The sequence below is a fragment of the Meles meles genome, chromosome 18 (genome assembly GCF_922984935.1).
Source record: "Meles meles chromosome 18, mMelMel3.1 paternal haplotype, whole genome shotgun sequence".
Classification (NCBI taxonomy): Eukaryota; Metazoa; Chordata; class Mammalia; order Carnivora; family Mustelidae; genus Meles; species Meles meles.
In genome coordinates this window covers 2,154,932-2,173,243 of record NC_060083.1, presented here as the reverse complement: position 1 = coordinate 2,173,243, position 18,312 = coordinate 2,154,932, and the positions used below count along the sequence as shown (strand labels likewise).

General features: G+C 55.6%; 1 protein-coding gene and 1 non-coding gene across 2 annotated transcripts in view; one reads left to right on the top strand and one right to left on the bottom strand.

The window, feature by feature from the left end:
- The window catches only part of ADORA2B (adenosine A2b receptor), a 24,417-nt gene extending 6,105 nt beyond the window's left edge, over nucleotides 1-18,312 (bottom strand). The window contains exon 1 of the mRNA XM_045984666.1: nucleotides 17,844-18,312. Within this exon, the coding sequence (XP_045840622.1) occupies nucleotides 17,844-18,178 (335 nt within the window). The 5' untranslated portion in view covers nucleotides 18,179-18,312. The remainder of the gene's footprint in view (nucleotides 1-17,843) is intronic.
- Nucleotides 8,614-8,742, top strand: LOC123930366. The gene has a single exon (XR_006816079.1). It is a non-coding gene; the product is annotated as a small nucleolar RNA SNORA18 (small nucleolar RNA).

The window sequence follows — 18,312 nt, the reverse complement described above, 5'->3', positions numbered from 1 at the left end:
CGGGATCCAGTCCCACATCGGGCTCCCAGCTCCACGGGGAGTCTGCTTCTCCTGACCTTCTCCTCGTTCATACTCTATCTCACTGTTTCTCTCTCAAATAAATAAATGAAATGTTTAAAAAAAAAAAAAATGTTCCTGCCGCCCATCACTCCATCGGAGAACGAGTCAGTGCCCGCCGGAGGCCCAGGCAGCCTCCCTAAAAGCCAGGCGCTTAGAGTCACAGGAATCCAGATCCACGAGGCCGCTTCAACAGCCTGCCCTTTCTCTTCTGTCGTTCACAGGATTCAGCTGTATTTAATTGCGTGCCCTTGAACACCGGCCAGTGCGGGGCCGGGGCGAACTGTATTTGGTGTAAGCAAGTTCTCTGGTGTGGATACAGGACGTGGTTCCGGCCAATGAGACGAAAGGAAGCGTGCTAGGGTACTTCCAGGAAAGATTTTCCTTCTTGATAAGACGAGAGAGAACCCACGAGGAGGGCTCTTCTCCCAACCCCTCCCCTTCTGCTTTTGATGCTCCTGTGGGAGGCCCTGATGCCCAGAGCTGCGGCAACCATCTTGTGACCATGAGGCACCATGACAAAGCAACGGCCAAGCAGAGGAAGGAAAGGGCCGGGTCTTTGACCACCTGTCTGAACCCTGCACCAACCCTAGAACCATCACGGCTCCACGTTCAATTTCAAGAGATCATTCAATGTCTTGATTGCTTAAGCCACTGTTCATCCCGGAGCCAAAGCATACAACCCGGAAGGGACTTTTCTCTCTTCTAATCAAAACTGCCTTATTATACAAACGAGGACACAGAGATACAAAGCCTTTGAGTAAGAGCCAAGCTGGGCTGAGACTCCCACGCCAGTGTTCCCTGCACCACACCATGCCGAGGCTTATTTTACGTGACTTTTTTTTTTTTAAGCAACATTAGACGCTGGACATGGAAGGATGATAGGGGCTGGCTTCCCACCAAAGTTCAGCACAACAGCTGGGATCCACCTACATCTGAACTCAGAACCGCTGGATCCTGCACCTGTGAAAAACCACTTTTATGCTCCATGGATAGATAACGCAGATGATTCCATCTGGGGAGCAGCCGGTCGCCACTTTGTGAGCGCCCCCAAACACAGCTTCTCTGCCCTCCTGGCTCACTATCTCACTCGGAGCTCCTCCTTCAGCCCGAGCGCTCCGCTGGTCACGGGAAGCATAATCACAGGCCTCCCGGGTTGTAAAGCGAGCGAAAGAAAGTCAACAAGTAGACACACAAACGTGTCATTACAAATCAGGGGGAGTTTGGCCAAACCAAAATGAATAGGGAGCAGATCAGAGGGAAAACAGGAAGGCTTGGGACAGAGGGTGTTGGGGAAGGCCTCTTGGGCAGAGCAAGGTGCAAAAGGAGGAAAACATTTGTAGAGAGGAGACGAGAGCGTTCTAGTCCGAGCAGCATGGTAAGGCTTGCAGACAGGAAAGGATTTTACTCTCCTAAAGAAGCAAAAGGAAGGCCCCTAAGACGAGGCAGGGGCCGGCTCAGAGGCCATGGGAAGGAATCAAGATTCTGATACTCCAAGTGCAGTGGGAACTGCTGAAGCTTTATTTTAAGCAACAGAATGGTGCTGACTTAGGTTCTGTAAAGCTCACGGTATGGAGACTGAACTTTAGGGAACCAAGAAGAAACGCAGATCAATTAGGAAACTCTCTTGGTGGTTCCTTCGAGAGAAAATGGTGACGTGGACCAGGGGGACAGCAAAGACGGTGCCGACAGATCGGCCCTTTGGAGGGAGAACCAGCTGGTCCTGCAAACGGACCGGATGTAGAAGATGAGAACTGAGGAGGATTCCTGGGATTTGTCCCATCCCACGCACGCATCGTTATACTGGAACAGTATCAAGGGCAAGACAGTGGTGGATGTCAGTATCCTGATGACGACAATCCCGAGAGAAAGAGAGAGAAGATGTAGAAAAAAGGCAAAACTCTTAAAGCGGCTGAGAATCTGGGGAGGTTGGAGGATGTGGCCCAGGGCGCGTGCGGAGGGACACGCCGCTGTGCAGAGGGAAAGAGAACAGGGGCTGGGCGGCTACAAGACCTTTAAGAGCTGCGGTCACTCGGCCACAGAAGAAAAGCTGGCCCCTGCGGGGGCGGGGCGCTGGGGCGCTGGAGGTGTCTGACCGAGTAGAAAGGAGCTTGCTAGAAATACGTGGTGGGATGACGGCCTCTGTGGTTTTGACAGGGTGACGGCCTCCGTTGAGGACAAGGTACAGGCTGACCTGTGCAAGTGTGAGGCCGAGGGGGAATGAGCAAGTCACACAGGAAGGTAGACCAGGGTGCAGACTCCCGGGCTGGGCAGCAGGGGCGCGGGGCAGTGTGTCTGGACAAGGGGAACATCAAAGGTTCGCGTCTTTCGCAGGAGGGAACAGGGTGCTATTCTGGAAAGGACAGTGGAGAGACCCAAGAGAGAGCACTCAAGCCCGAGTCCCCACCCAAGGTCCCAGGTATAAGCAGAAATAAGGAAAACCATGTCCTTGGGGGGCTGCCTTAGTCAAGGCCAGGTGGCCGAGGGAACGTCCTGAGAAGAGGTCAGAGAAGACCCAGGGACCTGGTGGTGGCCCGGGGAATGGAGAGCTTGGGAAGGCAAGGCGGGACTTTGGGTCCAGTCACGGAATGGACAGTGCACTGCGGGGTTGAGAATTTGCAGAATTATTCTGAGGCCCTAAAATACTCGGCTACAGTGGAGAGTAAAGCCACATCTCCGTTTTCATCTTTCATATGCCAAGAATACTTGAAATTTTTTTTCTTAAGATTTTATTTATTTGGCAGAGCACAAGCAGGGGGACCAGCAGGAGGAGAGGGAGAAGTAGGCTCCCCGCTGAGCAGGGAGCCCAACGCGGGGCTCGATCCCAGGATCCTGGGATCATGACCTGAGCTGCAGGCGATGCCCAACCAACTGGGCCATCAGGGTGCCCTGAGTACTTAAAACTTTAAAACTTTTTTCATCTAAAACACGGTTTCCGGGGCGCCTGGGTGGCTCAGTGGGTTAAAGCCTCTGCCTTTGGCTCAGGTCATGGTCCCAGGGTCCTGGGATCGAGCCCCGCATCGGGCTCTCTGCTCTGCAGGAAACCTGCTCCCTCTCTCTCTACCTGCCTCTCTGCTTGCTTGTGATCTCTGTCTGTCAAATAAATAAATAAAATCTTAAAAAAAAAAAAATAGTTAAAACACAGTTTCCCCCCTCATTTCCCCCAACTGGTAGATCCTTTCCCTCTCAGGCGGCCTTTGAACCCCACGAGCAATGTCCCGGAGCCCCGCACCTGCAGACCCGCTCCCTGGCCGTGACACCGAGCCTGTGCTGCCGACACCTCCTCCAGGCAGCCTACCCGGCACGCTCAGACCGTGGCTCTCAGGTCACAGCTGCGCTCTCTCCGGTCTACTGATGTGGCAACCGAGGCTCCGGGAGCTCGTTACTGGCCTGCTGCCCCGAACCGCGGTCAGGACACAAACTCTATCTAACCCGACTCCAGTTTTGCCAAAAGCGGTCATTTTCCGGTTCGGGACCAGATGGCCCGTCTCACCAGTCCCGGCTCCCGCCTCTGCCAGTCACTCAGCCACAGGCCCACCTCAGGGGCAGCCAGCCACGGGTCAGCAGCTTCTCCTTCTTCCCTGGACACGTCTGCCCTCGCCGGAGCTGCCGCATGGCTCCGGGCATGGCAGCACGGAGACTTCCTTCGCTCTGCCGGAGGAGCAGCCAGACCCACGAGAAGGCTCCAAAGACAAAAGCACATTTAGCACAGGCAGCTCCGGCCCCATCATGGCACATGGTGTCCATGAGACCCATGCCTGGGTGCGGGCCCCGGTGGGAGACAGTCGTGGGTGCTGGAGAGAGCCGATGGGTGTCCCCGCCCTGAGCAGATTGTTCCCAGGGATGACCCCGGGCTCCCTGGCATCTCACGAAGGCTCTAGTAATCTCCTCCCCTGTCCTCTCACCTCCAACTTCAGCTGCGGCGGCCCCGTCGTCTTCCAGAACGCCTGCCTGTTCCCTGGCCCCTCCTCCCGCCTGCGGATTCCATGCTTTCCTCCCTCTGCACCAGGGTCTCCCACAACATCCTCCAACGTGTGCGTGTGCACCCATGTGTGTCCCCAAAACATTCCCGAAAGGCAGGGGTCAAGTTTTTGCCTCCTCTGCCCCTATGCCAGTCTCCGCCCGGCTGTGGGGGGCACCGCGCACAGAGGAAGGCCAAGGAAGATGGACATCGGCCCCAAAGCGGGAGGTGTCAGTAAGACGCAGCGACAGCTGAAGGACGCGTGAGCAGCTTTATTATTCCGAACAAGCAGGAGCGATTCTCTCCCACACAAAACGGGTGTTCTGGGAACGGCCACGCTCTGGAAAGCGGCTATGCTGCTCCGCGGGGAGGGAGGCTGGGCTGCGACCCACCCATTCTCCCTTGAAGCGGCTCATTAGCTAAGGAGATTGACAGAAAATCGGTCACACGGAGGGACTCAACAAAGGGAACAGTGTGGCCACTGAGGTTACATAATGCAAGGCAGAATCGCCAAGTTCCGCAGAACAAGGGTTGGCCTATTTCTGGGGCAGGGTCTCTCCTCCCTCTGGGCTGGGCCGCCCTCTGCTCAGACCAGGCCACTGCCTTCTCTGCCTTGGAAATCAGGATTCCCCGCTCCGGGGGGTGGAGATCAGCCGATGCCCTCGAGAGACTGCCCTGGGCACTGGCTGCGGGCTGTACGGAGTCTGCGATCCGGCATCTGAGAAATGGGGACAGAAGTGACCGCAGAACCCATCCCCCACGCTGCCGGGCTTTGAGCACAGGGAGAGGGTGTTCAGAGCACTTTATGGACCCACAGCTCTAGGGAGATGCGCGTGGAGTTCTGTCGTCGGTTCTTAAATTGTTTCCTGTTTGTTTAGGGACCGTTTTCTTTATGTTCTGTCCAGCTCGCAAACTGTATTCCTCTGTAATATAGACATTTCTGCCTTCAAGCATGTATACGTATATACGTTATTAGGAAAACTTCGTATTCTCTAAAAGTGCCCATGCATAGTAACAGGACGTGTATCAAAGTCGGGTTAGGACGGACCCCTCAAAACCTACAAAATGTAACCAGAACACTCACATCTCCGAGCACCCGGGCAGGGAGCCTGGCAGGGCTGGAGGCCGCCACGATGAATATTAAAAATGCACCCAACAAATCTAGTGGAGGTTCTGGCAAAACCTGAATTAGAGCGAGGCCGCGAAGTGCCAGAATGAGGCGGGGAGAGCTTGCCGGAGCTGTTAGAAAGCAGGGCGAGGTGCGCGGGGGGCGGGGGGGGGGGGGGGGGCAGCCCCGCCCCACATGCTGGGGGGCGGATTTCGGAGGGAGCGGGCCCAGATGCAGGCGCTGCTGGTTTCTTCCTTCCTCCTCGTTCCCCTTTGGGCTCCTACGACACAGCTTTCCTTTCCTGCTGAAAACTGTAAGGGTATCCCACAACCCAAGCCCTTTCAGCAGGGCCAAACAACCACAGATGAACCCAAGCCGTCCACACGGGGACCAGCATCTCCCCCTCTTCACCCACGACACGTGCACGAGGTTCACAGGGAAGCAGACCCGTCTGTCCCGCAGGACAGCGCTGTGCTCCCCGGGGACCCCGCGATCCCCATGGCGCCCCTTCCCCAAACCGCCCACACCACCGTCATGTGCGTCTCCTTCACCCAAGCACACGCTCCTTAACCGCAAGCCTCCGCCTTGCTCACGGCCAAAGCCACAGCTCAGCAGGACCCTGAACTTGGAGGAGAGACCGGGGCTCTGTCTTGCTCACGCAGACATGTCTAACAGCCACGTGGTAGCCCTAAGTGGAACAGGGCAGGGGGGCACGGGAACGAGCCCTGCTTCGGCTTCAGTCCCCGGTTCACGAGAGGCCACCTGCAGAGAGGGCCATCTCCGTGCTCACGGAACCACACGAAAAGGGTTTGTGAAGTCGTCATGGACAGAAAACCAGAGAATTCGAATGGCGCTGTCTGTATTAAAGAAGTAGAATCCACAGCCATTAAAGCTTCCCACGAAGAACACTGAAGACCCAGATGACTTCATCTACGAATTCTATCAAACATCTGAGAAACCCGTAAAACCATTCTTACACAGAAAGGGTAGACACCATTTGGTTCTGTGTGCATGAACTTCAGGTCTATGAGCAGGAAGGTCCCTTGGTACCCATTTGCGGTAGATGTATGGTGGGTTATCTGCCTTGTCCCCACCATCTGCGGTGGTCCTAGCTCTAGTGTGGGGGGCAGCCTGACGGAAAGTGCCTGGCCACCTGCCAGATGACAGCTGTGGTCCCCAGAGCCTACCCTCCCGAGGAGGCCAGGACCCTCAGCTGCTCTGGCTCTTGGGGCAGGGAGCAGGGTGGGGAGCAGCTTTCTCATCTACTCTAACAGGTTCAGACATGTCTGAACCCAGGGCTGGAGACGCCCACTGCCGAATGTACAGGTGGCTGGACAGAATCCCAGTTGTCCTTCGCAGTTCCCCAAGAACGATGGAGGAAGAACGCGGGTGGCCGAAAAGAGGGCTGTCAGCGCTCGCCACCAGCTTCCTATGGCCAGGAAACAGTCTACGGTGATTTAAACCCACTAAGACTAAAGATGGGGACCAGGACCGGGTCTCCCAGAGGTCACCTTGGAGGCTGTGTTTTTAGTGACTCTCACATTTTGGTTTTCACATATCAGGGAGGGCTGAGGGACAGCCCGCGGTTCCTGGGCTCCAGACTCTGATTTTCAAATGAAATAAGAGCCCCCCAAGAGAAGGGGTCCCTGCCTGAAACCAAACCAAAGAATTAAAAAAGGACCCCCATAAAGTATCCTCCCATGGCTATGGTTGAAACACACTGCTACAGATATCACATTAATTGTCAAACGCATCAGCCTCCATATGGACGTCAGGAGGCACGTCACATTGGTGCATCCCATTACTGGTGATGTTAGCTTCGATCCCCCGGTTACAGTGGTGTCTGCCAGATTTCTCCACTGAAACTGTGTGTCCTTTTGTAATTAGCAGCTATCTTGGGACAGATACTTCGAGACTATGTATCTTGCTTCTCATCAGACTTCACCAATGAGTTTGAGCAGCTATCGATGATTCTTGCCTGAACGAGTTATTACTACGATAGTTGCCAAATGATTTGCTTAACGCAAGCATTCCTACTCATTAATTAGATGGCATTCTCCTGTAAGCAAGAATTCTTCCAGCTCATTATTCAAAAAAGGGAAAATCTCCTACTTCTTCACTGTGAGGGCCTAAAAAAGGACGCCCCGGTAGCAGTGAGCACACTGACCTGAGTCTTGGTTTCTAAACACCATTCTCCACTGAAAGGAAACAGGGCTCCACGAGAAATGCCTGATTCCAAAGCCAGAAAATACAATGTGAGCTTGAAAAACCCTTCTGTGACAGAAAGTACAGAAGTGCTCAAAAAAATTGAGGGGAACACTTCTAGAAGTGAACTTGAGTGGGCTCCCACTGGCTCATTTTGGGCATCAAAATGAAAAACACAAACGGAATAGAACACATTGAATGAAAATAAGATCCCATTAAAATGTCCATTCTGATATTTTATTTTATTATTATTTTTAAAATATTTTATTTATTTATTTGACAGAGAGAGAGGTCACAAGTAGGCAGAGAGGCAGGCAGAGAGAGAGGGAGAAACAGGTTCCCCACTGAGCAGAGAGCCTGATGTGGGGCTCGATCCCAGGACCCTGAGATCATGACCTGAGCCGAAGGCAGAGGCTTAACCCACTGAGCCACCCAGGTGCCCCCATTCTGATATTTTAAAAAATAATTTTTAAGGAGGAGCAGAGAGAAGGTAGAACCCCCCCCCCTTTTTTTTAAATGAAGAAGCCAACTGATACAGATGGCATGAAGAGAAAGAAAACTGCCAGTCTGCATGGTAATAATGGACTCAGGCAGGAGTCATCGTTGGGGAAAACATACCCTAACAGTGACGAGGGCTGGCAGACACAGCTGTGACCAAGTGATCAGAGCTGACACGCCACCAGTGGGACACATGGAGATGGCCCGCCTTCTCAGGTGACAGATCCAAAGGGACATAGTATCAGCTAGACAGTGTTCGCCCAGTGAGAGCACTGGGACTTATCGTAAGGCACTGGGAGAGAATTAGGTAAAGGAAGGAGTGGCGGTCAGGTTTTCGTTCTAGAAAGACTGCTAGCAGGGCCAGGAGGGCAAGCCTGGAAACAGAGAGACCGGACAGGAAAGAAGATGGTCGACTTGATGGCACCAAAGAGAAGTGACTGGGGAAGGATCTAAGAAACCCAAGTGGGGGGCGCCTGGGTGGCTCAGTGGATTAAGCCTCTGCCTTCGGCTCAGGTCATGATCTCAGGGTCCTGGGATCGAGCCCTGCATCGGGCTCTCTGCTCAGCGGGGAGCCTGCTTCCCTCTCTCTCTCTCTCTCTGCCTGCCTCTCTGCCTACTTGTGATCTCTATCTGTCGAATAAATAAATAAAATCTTTTAAAAAAAGAAAAAAGAAACCCAAGTGGGGGGTGCAAAATGCAACTGACAGGACCTGTTCCGTAACATCTTTCGACAAAGCTTTAAAGTTCTTTATGTTAAATAACAAATCAAGCAAGCAAGCAAGCAGCTGAGGTCTATCCTGATGGGGCTTTCTCTGGAGACCTGCATCGCTGGAAGGCCTCGTACGGAATACGTGTGGTTTCTGCTATTCGCAGAACTGCGTGTTAGATCTGTGGGAAGAACCACAGGACTTCGATCGTCTAAAGCCGTGAAAGCCCAAACGGTCACACTGCTCAAACCCCAGGCACGGGCGGATCCCTACAGTCTGTGCAGCTCTAGGGCATGACGGTCTAGGGGGTGTCTGACGTAGAGAGCTGGGCAGAGCCATCTACTCTGACCCTAAATGTGACCCTGAAGTCAAGAAAGTGGGTCCCAAAGGTTACGGGGGGGAATTTCTGAAGTACGTCCACATCCAAGTGGAGACCAAAGCAGCCCAAGTGAAGGAACTGTGGACTGACTGTGGCAACCGTGCACTAAACAGAAGACTGACTGACTCATTCATTCATTCGTTAGAGCGAGCGAGCGCGCACAAGCAGGGGGAGGCGCAGAGGGAAGGCAAAAGAACCTCAAGAAGGCTCCACGCTTGGGGCAGAGCCCAACATGGGGCTCAACCCCACGACCCCGAGATCATGGCCTAAGCCAAAATCAAGAGTCGGACACGTAACCGACTGAGCCACTCGGGTGCCCCAAAAGTTCTTCCTAAAAGGCCTATTTAAGATCATGATTCTGACTTTGGAGGAATTCAGGTGCTGGGCAGTGGAAGAGTCATATATAAAATTCCTAAAGTAAGAATTTATTGACGTGGGGCGCCGGGGGGCTCAGTGCGTTAAGCCTCTGCCTTCGGCTCAGGTCATGATCCCAGGGTCCTGGGATCGAGCCCCGAGTCGGGCTCTCTGCTCAGTGGGGAGTCTGCTTCCCTTCCTCTCTCTTTGCCTGCCTCTCTGCCTACTTGTGATCTCTGTCTGTCAAATAAATAAATAAAATCTTTAAAAAAAATTATTGACTTAAATTTTATAGGAAACCTTTTCCTTTAGTTTTTCTAAAGATTTTATTTATCTGAGAGAGAGAGAGAGAGAGAGGGCATGAGCAGGGGGGAGGGACAGAGGGAGAAGCAGACTCTTAGCTGAGCAGAGAGCCCAATGTGGAGCTCGATGCCAGGACTCCAGGATCATGACCTGAGCCAAAGGCAGATGCCCAACCGACTGAGCCACCCAGGTGTCCCTCCCCCCAATTTTTTAATAGAAGAAAAGAGCAGATTTGACATGCAGTATTGAAATGAGCTTGGAAATCGAGAGGTCACCTGCAGAAAGCGGCTCCGGGAAGTCTGTGGGCAGCAGGACTAGGACTGGAGCAAAACAGTCACTAAACCAAAGAAGGTGAGGTTCAGCGGGGCAAGGAGCGTGAATTCGTTTATCCAGGGAGAGAGCCTGCAGAGGCAGCTGCCCCGCCAGAGGCTGGGGGACCGCACCGGGAGGGACCCCACACAAAGCCGGAGGAGCCAGGTCCAGAGCCAGGCAGCAGGGCCGCCCGGCCCAGACTCCCCAGGCTCCACACTCAGCCGCCTCCTATATGACTTGACCATAACCTGTGCGCTTTCCCAAAGCCCCTGCGTGTCGGGGGACAGGGCCACCCAGCTGCCCAGGAACCTCAGGGTCACCCCGGACTCCTCCCTTCTCCTCATGCCCAACATCCAACCAAGACAGCAAGACCTCCGGAACCTGTTCCCCAAGATCACGTCTTCTCGCCCCAAGCTTCTCAGTGTGTGCGGTCAACAGCTCCGCCGCAATCCCGCAGACTGACCCTGAGTCCCAGCCCGCCCGGCCCCCACCGCCCCATCTCTGGTCCTCGTTCGCGGACTAGGGTCCCAGGGCCCATATCTGGTTCTCAGGATTCTTTCCTGTCCTGGTCTCTTGGCGATGTGGCTTCACCTGTGATTACTCTGCCAGACCTCTCGGCAACCATCCCCGATGCAGAAGTTCAGAGTTTACGCATCTTGAATATCTCACGACCCTGCGGCCGTCTCCACGGCCTCCGCCCTGGTCATGCCTTCTTCCTTCACGCCTACAGGACAGAGGACAACCCTACACAATCCTGTCGCCCCCAGCCATCCCCCGTGCTGTCCACCAGAGGGGCTGTTCTTTTTTTTTTTTTTTTTTTTTTTTTTTGACAGAGATCACAAGTAGGCAGAGAGGCAGGCAGAGAGAGAGAGAGAGAGAGAGAGAGAAGCAGGCTCCCCGCAGAGCAGAGAGCCCGATGGGGGGCTCCATCCTAGGACCCTGGGATCATGACTTGAGCCGAAGGCAGAGGCCTTTGGGTTCCAGGTTCCACTTAATTTTCACTTCTCAGAAAATCCCATTTACAAGTCAGTAGAGAAACACAGAAGGAAAATAATTCGTAACAATCCTAAAAGTAGAAGTGGAGGGTGGTATCCACAAACCAGAGATTTTAAGGAGTTTCTGGAAAGCAGAAGGCAGGCAGGATCACCAGGATGGGGCAGGGCCCTACATCAGAAACAGGGAGGGCCAGGAAGAGAGGCTCCAATCCCGCAGGCTGCAGGGACCAGAATGGGATGTACGAGGGGAACGGGAATCAAGGGGGAAACTGCCTGGGGACCAGCTTCGGGGGCTGTCGCACTCACTTCCTGTCATTGTCCCCCCATCTCCCACGGAGCGAGGACCCCCTCCGCCTTCCACCCTCTCCCCAAGCTGCAGCGTGAGACATCGCGACAGAGGAGGGGCGGGAGGAGGTTCTGACTACATACACTTTGTGCCACGTGATCGAGTCTGAGCTATGTGAGTCCAAAACCTTTGGAAAAAAGGTTTTTCAAAGCCAACTCAAAAACTGTCAACCTCAAATCAAAGTCAAAACTATGAATGCTAAAATTAAAAAAAAAAAATAGGGACACTAGGGAGGGAGAGTCAAGGAATTCTGGCAGAGGAGACTAAAAAGCTATAGTGTTGAAAACTCGTATGTCAGAGAATTTTTAAGAGACAAACATCAGTCAAGGAGGGGAAGTCCAGGGGAATGGGAAGAAGCCGTGGGTCACCACTCCCAGAAGGAAGGAACAGAGAGATGATAAATAGGAAATGAACTAAGAAAATGATCAAGAGTGTTGGATCGTTTTCTGAGCACAGAAGCTCTGCCTCTTTGGTTGGTTTACTGAGGAAGACACAAAGACATGGAAAAACGCCCATGCTCATGGATTGGAGGAAGAACCAATACTGTGAAAACAACTACACTACCTAGAGCAATCGACACATTCAGTGCAGTCCCTATCAAAACAGCACCACCTTTTTTCACAGAGCTGGAACCAATAATCTCCAGCAGCCACAGCCATGTTGAAAAAGAAAACCAAAGGGGAGGACATCACAATTCTGGACTTCAAGCTCTATGACGAAGCCGTAAGCATCAAGACAGTCTGGCACCAGCACAAAAAGAGACACACAGATCAGTGGAACAGAATACAGAGCCGAGAAATGGACCCTCCACTCTCTGGTCAACTGATCTTTGACAAAGCAGGAAAGAATGTCCAATGGAAAAAAGTCTCTTCAACAAATGGTGTTGGGAAAACTGGACAGCCACATGCACAAGAAAGAAACTGGACCATTTCCTTAGACCACACACGAAAATAGACTCAAAGTGGATGAAAGACCTCAATGGGAGACAAGAATCTATCCAAATCCTGGAGCAGAACACAGGAGCAACCTCTGTGACCTCGGCCACAGCAACTTCTTGCTAGGCATGTCTCCAACGGCAAGGGAAGCAAGGGCAAAAATGAGCTGCTGGGACTTCATCAAGATAAAAAGCTTCAGCACAGCATAGGAAACACGATAAAAACCAAGTAACAACCAGCAGAATGGGAGAAGATATTTGCAAATGACAAATCAGATAAATGACTAGTGTCCAAAATCTATAAGGAACTTAGCAAACTCAACACCCAAAGAACAAACAATCCAATCAAGAAATGGGCAGAGGACATGAACAGACATTTCTGCAAAGAAGACATCCAGATCTCCAACAGACACATGAAAAAGTGCTCCACGTCACTCGGCATCAGGGAAATACAAATCAAAACCACAGTGAGATACCACCTCACACCAGTCAGAATGGCTAAAATTAACAAGTCAGGAAACGACAGATGCTGGCGAGGATGTGGAGAATGGGGAACCCTCCTACAGTGTTGGTGGGAATGCAGGCTGGTGCAACCACTCTGGAAAACAGCATGGAGGTTCCTCAAAAAGTTGGAAAGAGCTACCCTACGACCCAGCAATTGCACTACTGGGTATTTACCCCAAAGATACAAACATAGTGATCCGAAGGGGCATGTGCACCCGAATGTTTATAGCAGCAATGTCCACAACAGCCAGGCTGGGGAATGGGCTCAGGCTCGGACCAATGTTGCACCTGCCACCGGTTTAGCCACAGCTCCGGGCTGAGGGTGCACACAGGCAGTGGAGGGTTCACGATTGCAGAGGAGCACCCAAGTCCTTCTGGCCCAGTCCCGGGTGACTTTCCTGCCGGTCCTGAGAGCCATGTTCCCTTCTGTAGGTAAGAGGCTGGTCACAGGACTACGCGTGCTGCTGTCCCAGGAGGGGCCCTCGTCACAGCACCTGCTGGCTTTCTGAGCGCCTCTCCTCCCCGTTCTCCCTCGGGCCCACGAGAGCCCTTCAGAGGATGGCTTCCCCCCTTTTCTCCACTAAAACTTATCGGACCATCCTTTTGCTGACATCATTTCTCCAGACAGCTCTGCCCGTTAGCAGCATCTGCCGCCTGGGACCCTCCCCCAACACACGGTCACTCACATGTGCACCCAAAATACCGGTGCCCCCCCCACCCCTGTGCTGGGCACCGGGCCCAGTACTGTGGCCTGGAATTTAAGAACAAGCCCCTCCCGGGAGCCAAAGAGCTCATGCTCGGGGCAGAAAGAGACCATCACCCGTGACCAGGTAAAGACCTACTTTAGGGCTTGAGAGTCCGTGATAAAAGCAGCCAGTGGCCACGAGAAGCCTCTTCACACCGGGCGGGGAAACGAGCCGGCCAGTGGGGCTGTGGTGGGCGAGGCGGGGAGGGGACAAGCGGGGTGGCCAGAAGCCAGTCGTGCAGTGTCCTGAGGCCCGGGGACCACACTGGCATCTTACTCCGAGGCACCGTGGCAGGGCGTCAGGCAGGGGGCCGAGGCGATCCGATTTAAGGCTCCAATCCCCCCGTCTGGCAGCGTTCTGGAGAACGGCTACAGGGGAGCGGAGAGTGGATTTCAGGGCATCCGCCCCTACAGATGGCTTCCTTCCCTGCCAGAGGCTCCGAGCCACCCCAGGCTTCTCCCGCTGCTACTGGCTGCTCCCAGCATCCCTTGGCCATGGCTGTGTCCCTCCGGGACACACGTTCCCCTCCAGGTTCACGGCCTCGTCCTCCCTCTCTGTAGCTTTGTGGGTCTTTTAAGGATGTGACGGCGTTCAGAGGCCACCAGAGAGATAATCCAGGACAAAGTCTTCCTCTCAAGATCCAGGGAAAGTAATATTCATTCCTTTCCCACATCGGGTAACGTTCGCGGGTTCTGGGACACCTTTCAGGGGCCACCACTCAACCCACGGCCATGGGAATGGTCTGGAAGCGAAAGAGGGAAGGACCGGCGGAGGAGTCTCCCATGGGATGTTCTGCAAGAACACTCAGAATCCTCTGCCGGCTCCCACCCCACAGCTCGCTGGCCACGGCAGGCTCGGTGCAGGCCGCACTGTCACCCAAGGCACAGTGTTGCTAAGACGTCTTCAGCGGCTCCCTCCCAGACCGCCCATGGGTGGCACCGAGAAAAGGCCTCCAGGTGGCAAAGGGAACAGAGGCTGACCCCAGGGTCAGGGTCCAGGGTCAGAACAGACGGACACACCACGCCCCCTTCCCTGGGCAGGAAAACCACCGGCCGAGACTCGAGATTCGAGACCCCTGGAGCAGGGTCAGGAAGGCCCCCAGACAGAGGTGAATCACAGTCACTCCCCCCCCCCCCCCCGCACCCCCACAGCTCAGCGGAGGGTGTGGCCCCGAGGGGAACAGGATTAGATGAGGGAGGAGGAAATGCTCCTGCCAGAAACGGCCAGAGGGTGAAGCGTGGGGGTCGAGGGAGCAGCTGAGGGCAGACACCCCCCCACACCCGGGCAGGGGAGCCTGCACTCCCAGCTCGGCTGTGTGCGGCCCCGACGACCGCACCAGGTTGGCTCCGCCGGGACCAGCCTCAGAACGTGGACCTGAACTAGAGGAAGTGGCCTTGCTTCTGTGTGTGGACACCCTCCACCCTGAAGGCCCGAACCGTGCCTGGTGTGCGCAGACCTCTTCCTTTTCAAGTCCCGCCAAAGTTGTCACGTTTGTGCCCAGCATCACCCTGGGGCTGCCCTTTCCCTCTGCACTGTGCTCTCCGCGATGTCACTAGACACCTTGGCAACCGGGCGGCAGGTGGGACCTGGGGTCTCTGCGGCCCTGGGCTGTGCTTACGGCGGGCTCAGTGCTCAGAGCCCTGGGGCAGGGATGCGGGTGGCGGCCGCCACACCCACGACCTGGGTGGAACCTCGGACTTGCCAGTTCCCAGTTAAAGATCCTGCCACTGGCATCTGCCCCCTACACCGCACCCCAGAGACTCTGACTCAGTAGGGCCCTGTAACCCCTTGGGGCCTGCTCACAGGGGCCTACGCTCCAGAAGCAGGAAGTGCTGACAGCCGAGGGATCCTCCCGGCAGGAGGACTCAGGAGCCCTGAGCACCTGCAGCCTCTCCACCCCAGCAGGGTGGGGGCTGGTGCCAGGGACAGGTCAGATGCCAGAACCTTCCCGGGGCGGGGGATGAGGCCGCTGGCGCACACTCCTTCCTCTGAGCGCTCGTGGACCTTCCAGGAGGGCAGGAAGGGGTGAGCTCTCCTCCCCACGGACCTTTCCTTCCAGCCGACACCTGCGTCTCCCCTCCTGCCCTTGGCAAATGCAAAGGAGAAGTCAGGGGCCTGTGGTTCACGTTTCTTCCCCCTTAACACACCCACACCCGTTTTTTTGCAAGTCCCCGCCCAACACAAACCAGGACAAGAACTAACAGATTTCAACTTTTATGGAACTTCCTGCTCGCGGGGCACAAGGGATTCTGCCAGTAACTCCCGGTGAGCTGGGGTCTCTCTGGGCCTCAGCCTGGAGCAAAGCCAAGGGGCTTCTGTTAAATCGGCCAGCTCGGGCTGGGAGCCCGTGACCGACTGCCTGCGGGATACAAACAGGCCCAAAGGCCACCAAGTTACCAACATGAAGACCAAGAGGCAGAAAGGGGACCCCTAAGAGGCTGTACCATGCTGCCCCAAGCCTTGGAAATCTCAGGGTTTTGTCATCTAATGGGACGCGTGAGGCCTCCTGGTCCGATGCCAAGGGCAGCAGCAGGTGGAAAGGCCCAGAAACACAGATCGGACCCACAGTCCAGCTGAACAGGAGGTTCCTGTTCCCACTGAGACCCAGGACACAACCCACAACTACCAGGTTCAACATGTCTGCCCGCTTAAAAGGCTTCTAGGAGCCTTCTCCCGGCCAATGCCCTCAAACGCATTTCCCTTACAACCACCAACTGCGCGCAGACAGATCCTGCTTCCGGAAACCGCAATGTGCTTTCTAGCCGCATCCCAAACACGGATGCCACACAGCCCTGTAAGAGCCTGATGGCACAGTGGGAATACGGCGCCAACTCTGAGCGCCAGTCCTGGCCCCGACACTCATTCCGGATGCATCAGCCTGAGCAAAACTAATCTCCCAGAGCCAGCACCCGTCTTACCTGCCAGCCGCAGGTACCAGTACCTGCCCTCTGAGTTACAGCAAGAATGAAAGGGTAGGGGCGCCTGGGTGGCTCAGTCATTAAGCGTCTGCCTTCAGCTCAGGTCATGATCCCAGGGTCCTGGGATCGAGTCCCACATCGGGCTCCCTGCTGCTTCGCCCTCTCCCACTCCCCCTGCTTGTGTTCCCTTTCTCACTCTCTTTTTCTGTCAAAAATAAATAAAATCTTAAAAAAAAAAATTTTTTTTTAAAGAATGAAAGAATAAAAGGATAATATAAACCGCTTCTCAGACTTGGCACAGAGTTGGTACCCAATAAATTCATTCCCTCCCCTCCTGCTCCCGTGACTCAGTTTCCCTTCCCAGCTCCAAAACCAAAGAGACCCAAAGCTCACCCAACTCAGAAATGCCAAAAGGGCCCAGGCAGGGTAGAGCAGTAAATAATACCAGTCAGCCCTGAGGTTCCCGGGTACGCCTGCTCTCAAGTGCTTGACTTCGATTCCATCATCAGCTACAACAGGGCTGCTTCTCACCCTCCTCTCCAACCCCCCCCCCGCCCAATCTACATCTTCTCACTGGGCGGAAGAGACCACCCATAAATCCTCAGGTTTTCTGAAATCCTGCTGGCACTTCCCCCGCCTGCTGGGACAGGGCAGTGGAGGGTAAACAAGGGTACACAAGGGGCATGCGGCTCGGAGGCTGTGCGTACTGGCCAACCCGGCAGCATTCTGACCCTTTAAAAAAGAGTATCCAGGGGCGCCTGGGCGGCTCAGTGGGTTAAAGCCTCTGCCTTCGGCTCAGGTCATGATCCCAGGGTCCTGGGATCGAGCTCTGCTCTGCAGGGAGCCTGCTTCCCCCTCTCTCTCTGCCTGCTTGTGATCTCTGTCTGTCGAATAAATAAATAAAATCTTTAAAAGAAAAGAGTATCCGGAGGTGATCTGGGTCACCGTTCAGCACGAAGGCGCGGCCCCTAGCGTTAGCTGGGTCCTTCTCCCGCCCCACCCTACTCCCGGGTCGGCCCGTCCCTCGCTTCGTGGCAGGTACATTCTGAAGTTGGGTCTTGAGGAGGGTGCATTATGGCAATGCGAAGTCCGGCGTCCTGGCACCTCCCGGCCTCCCGGCCCCCAGCATTCAGGGAGCGCGTTCCGCCGCCGCTCCGGACCCGAGCCTCGGTGGCGGGCGGCGCGGGGGAGGAAACCGTTTCGCCGCAGAGCAGGAGAGAGCATCACCGAACCTGCTGCGCCGGGGCTGGCGCTTTCCCCAAAGTTTCCTCCGCGGGCGCGCGACCGGCGACGAGAGCCGTCCCTGCGCAGAGCCCTTACAGCCACGTGCGCGCCGGGGAGCGTCCGGGGGAGCCGGCCCCGGGCACCGAGAGGCTCTGGGCAGCGCCGGCGCCCTCCAGGCTGGGAACCGCGCTCCGAGCGCCCCGCGCGCGCCGCCCAGCAACCTGGGGCCGGAGCTGGCGCTCGTCCGCGGGGCTTCGACGGAGCCCGGGGCCGGGGCCGCCGCGCGCCTCACCTGAGCGGGACGCGGATGGCCAGGTACCTGTCGACGGCCACGGCCAGGAGGCTGAAGATGGAGCTCTGCGTGAGCACGAGCACGAAGCAGGCGAGGAACAGGCAGCTGTGGAAGTCGGTGCAGAAGCCCAGGCTGATGGTGATGGCGAAGGGGATGGCGAACAGCCCCACGGCCACGTCGGCCGCGGCCAGCGACACCAGGAAGTAGTTGGTGGGCGTCTGCAGCGCGCCCGACGTGCCCACCGCGGCGCACACCAGCACGTTGCCGGCCACCGACAGCGCGGCGATGGCCAGCTCCAGCGCCACGTACAGCGCGTCCTCCGCCTGCAGCGGCATGGCCGGGCCGACCCAGCCCCCGTGTCGCCTACCCGGGCCTCGCTGGGCGCGGGGCAGCCGCGTGGGCCCCGCCAGAGCGCCCGCACCACGCGGCCGCCACTCGCGTCTGACCTGCCCGGCTCGCGCGCCCGGAC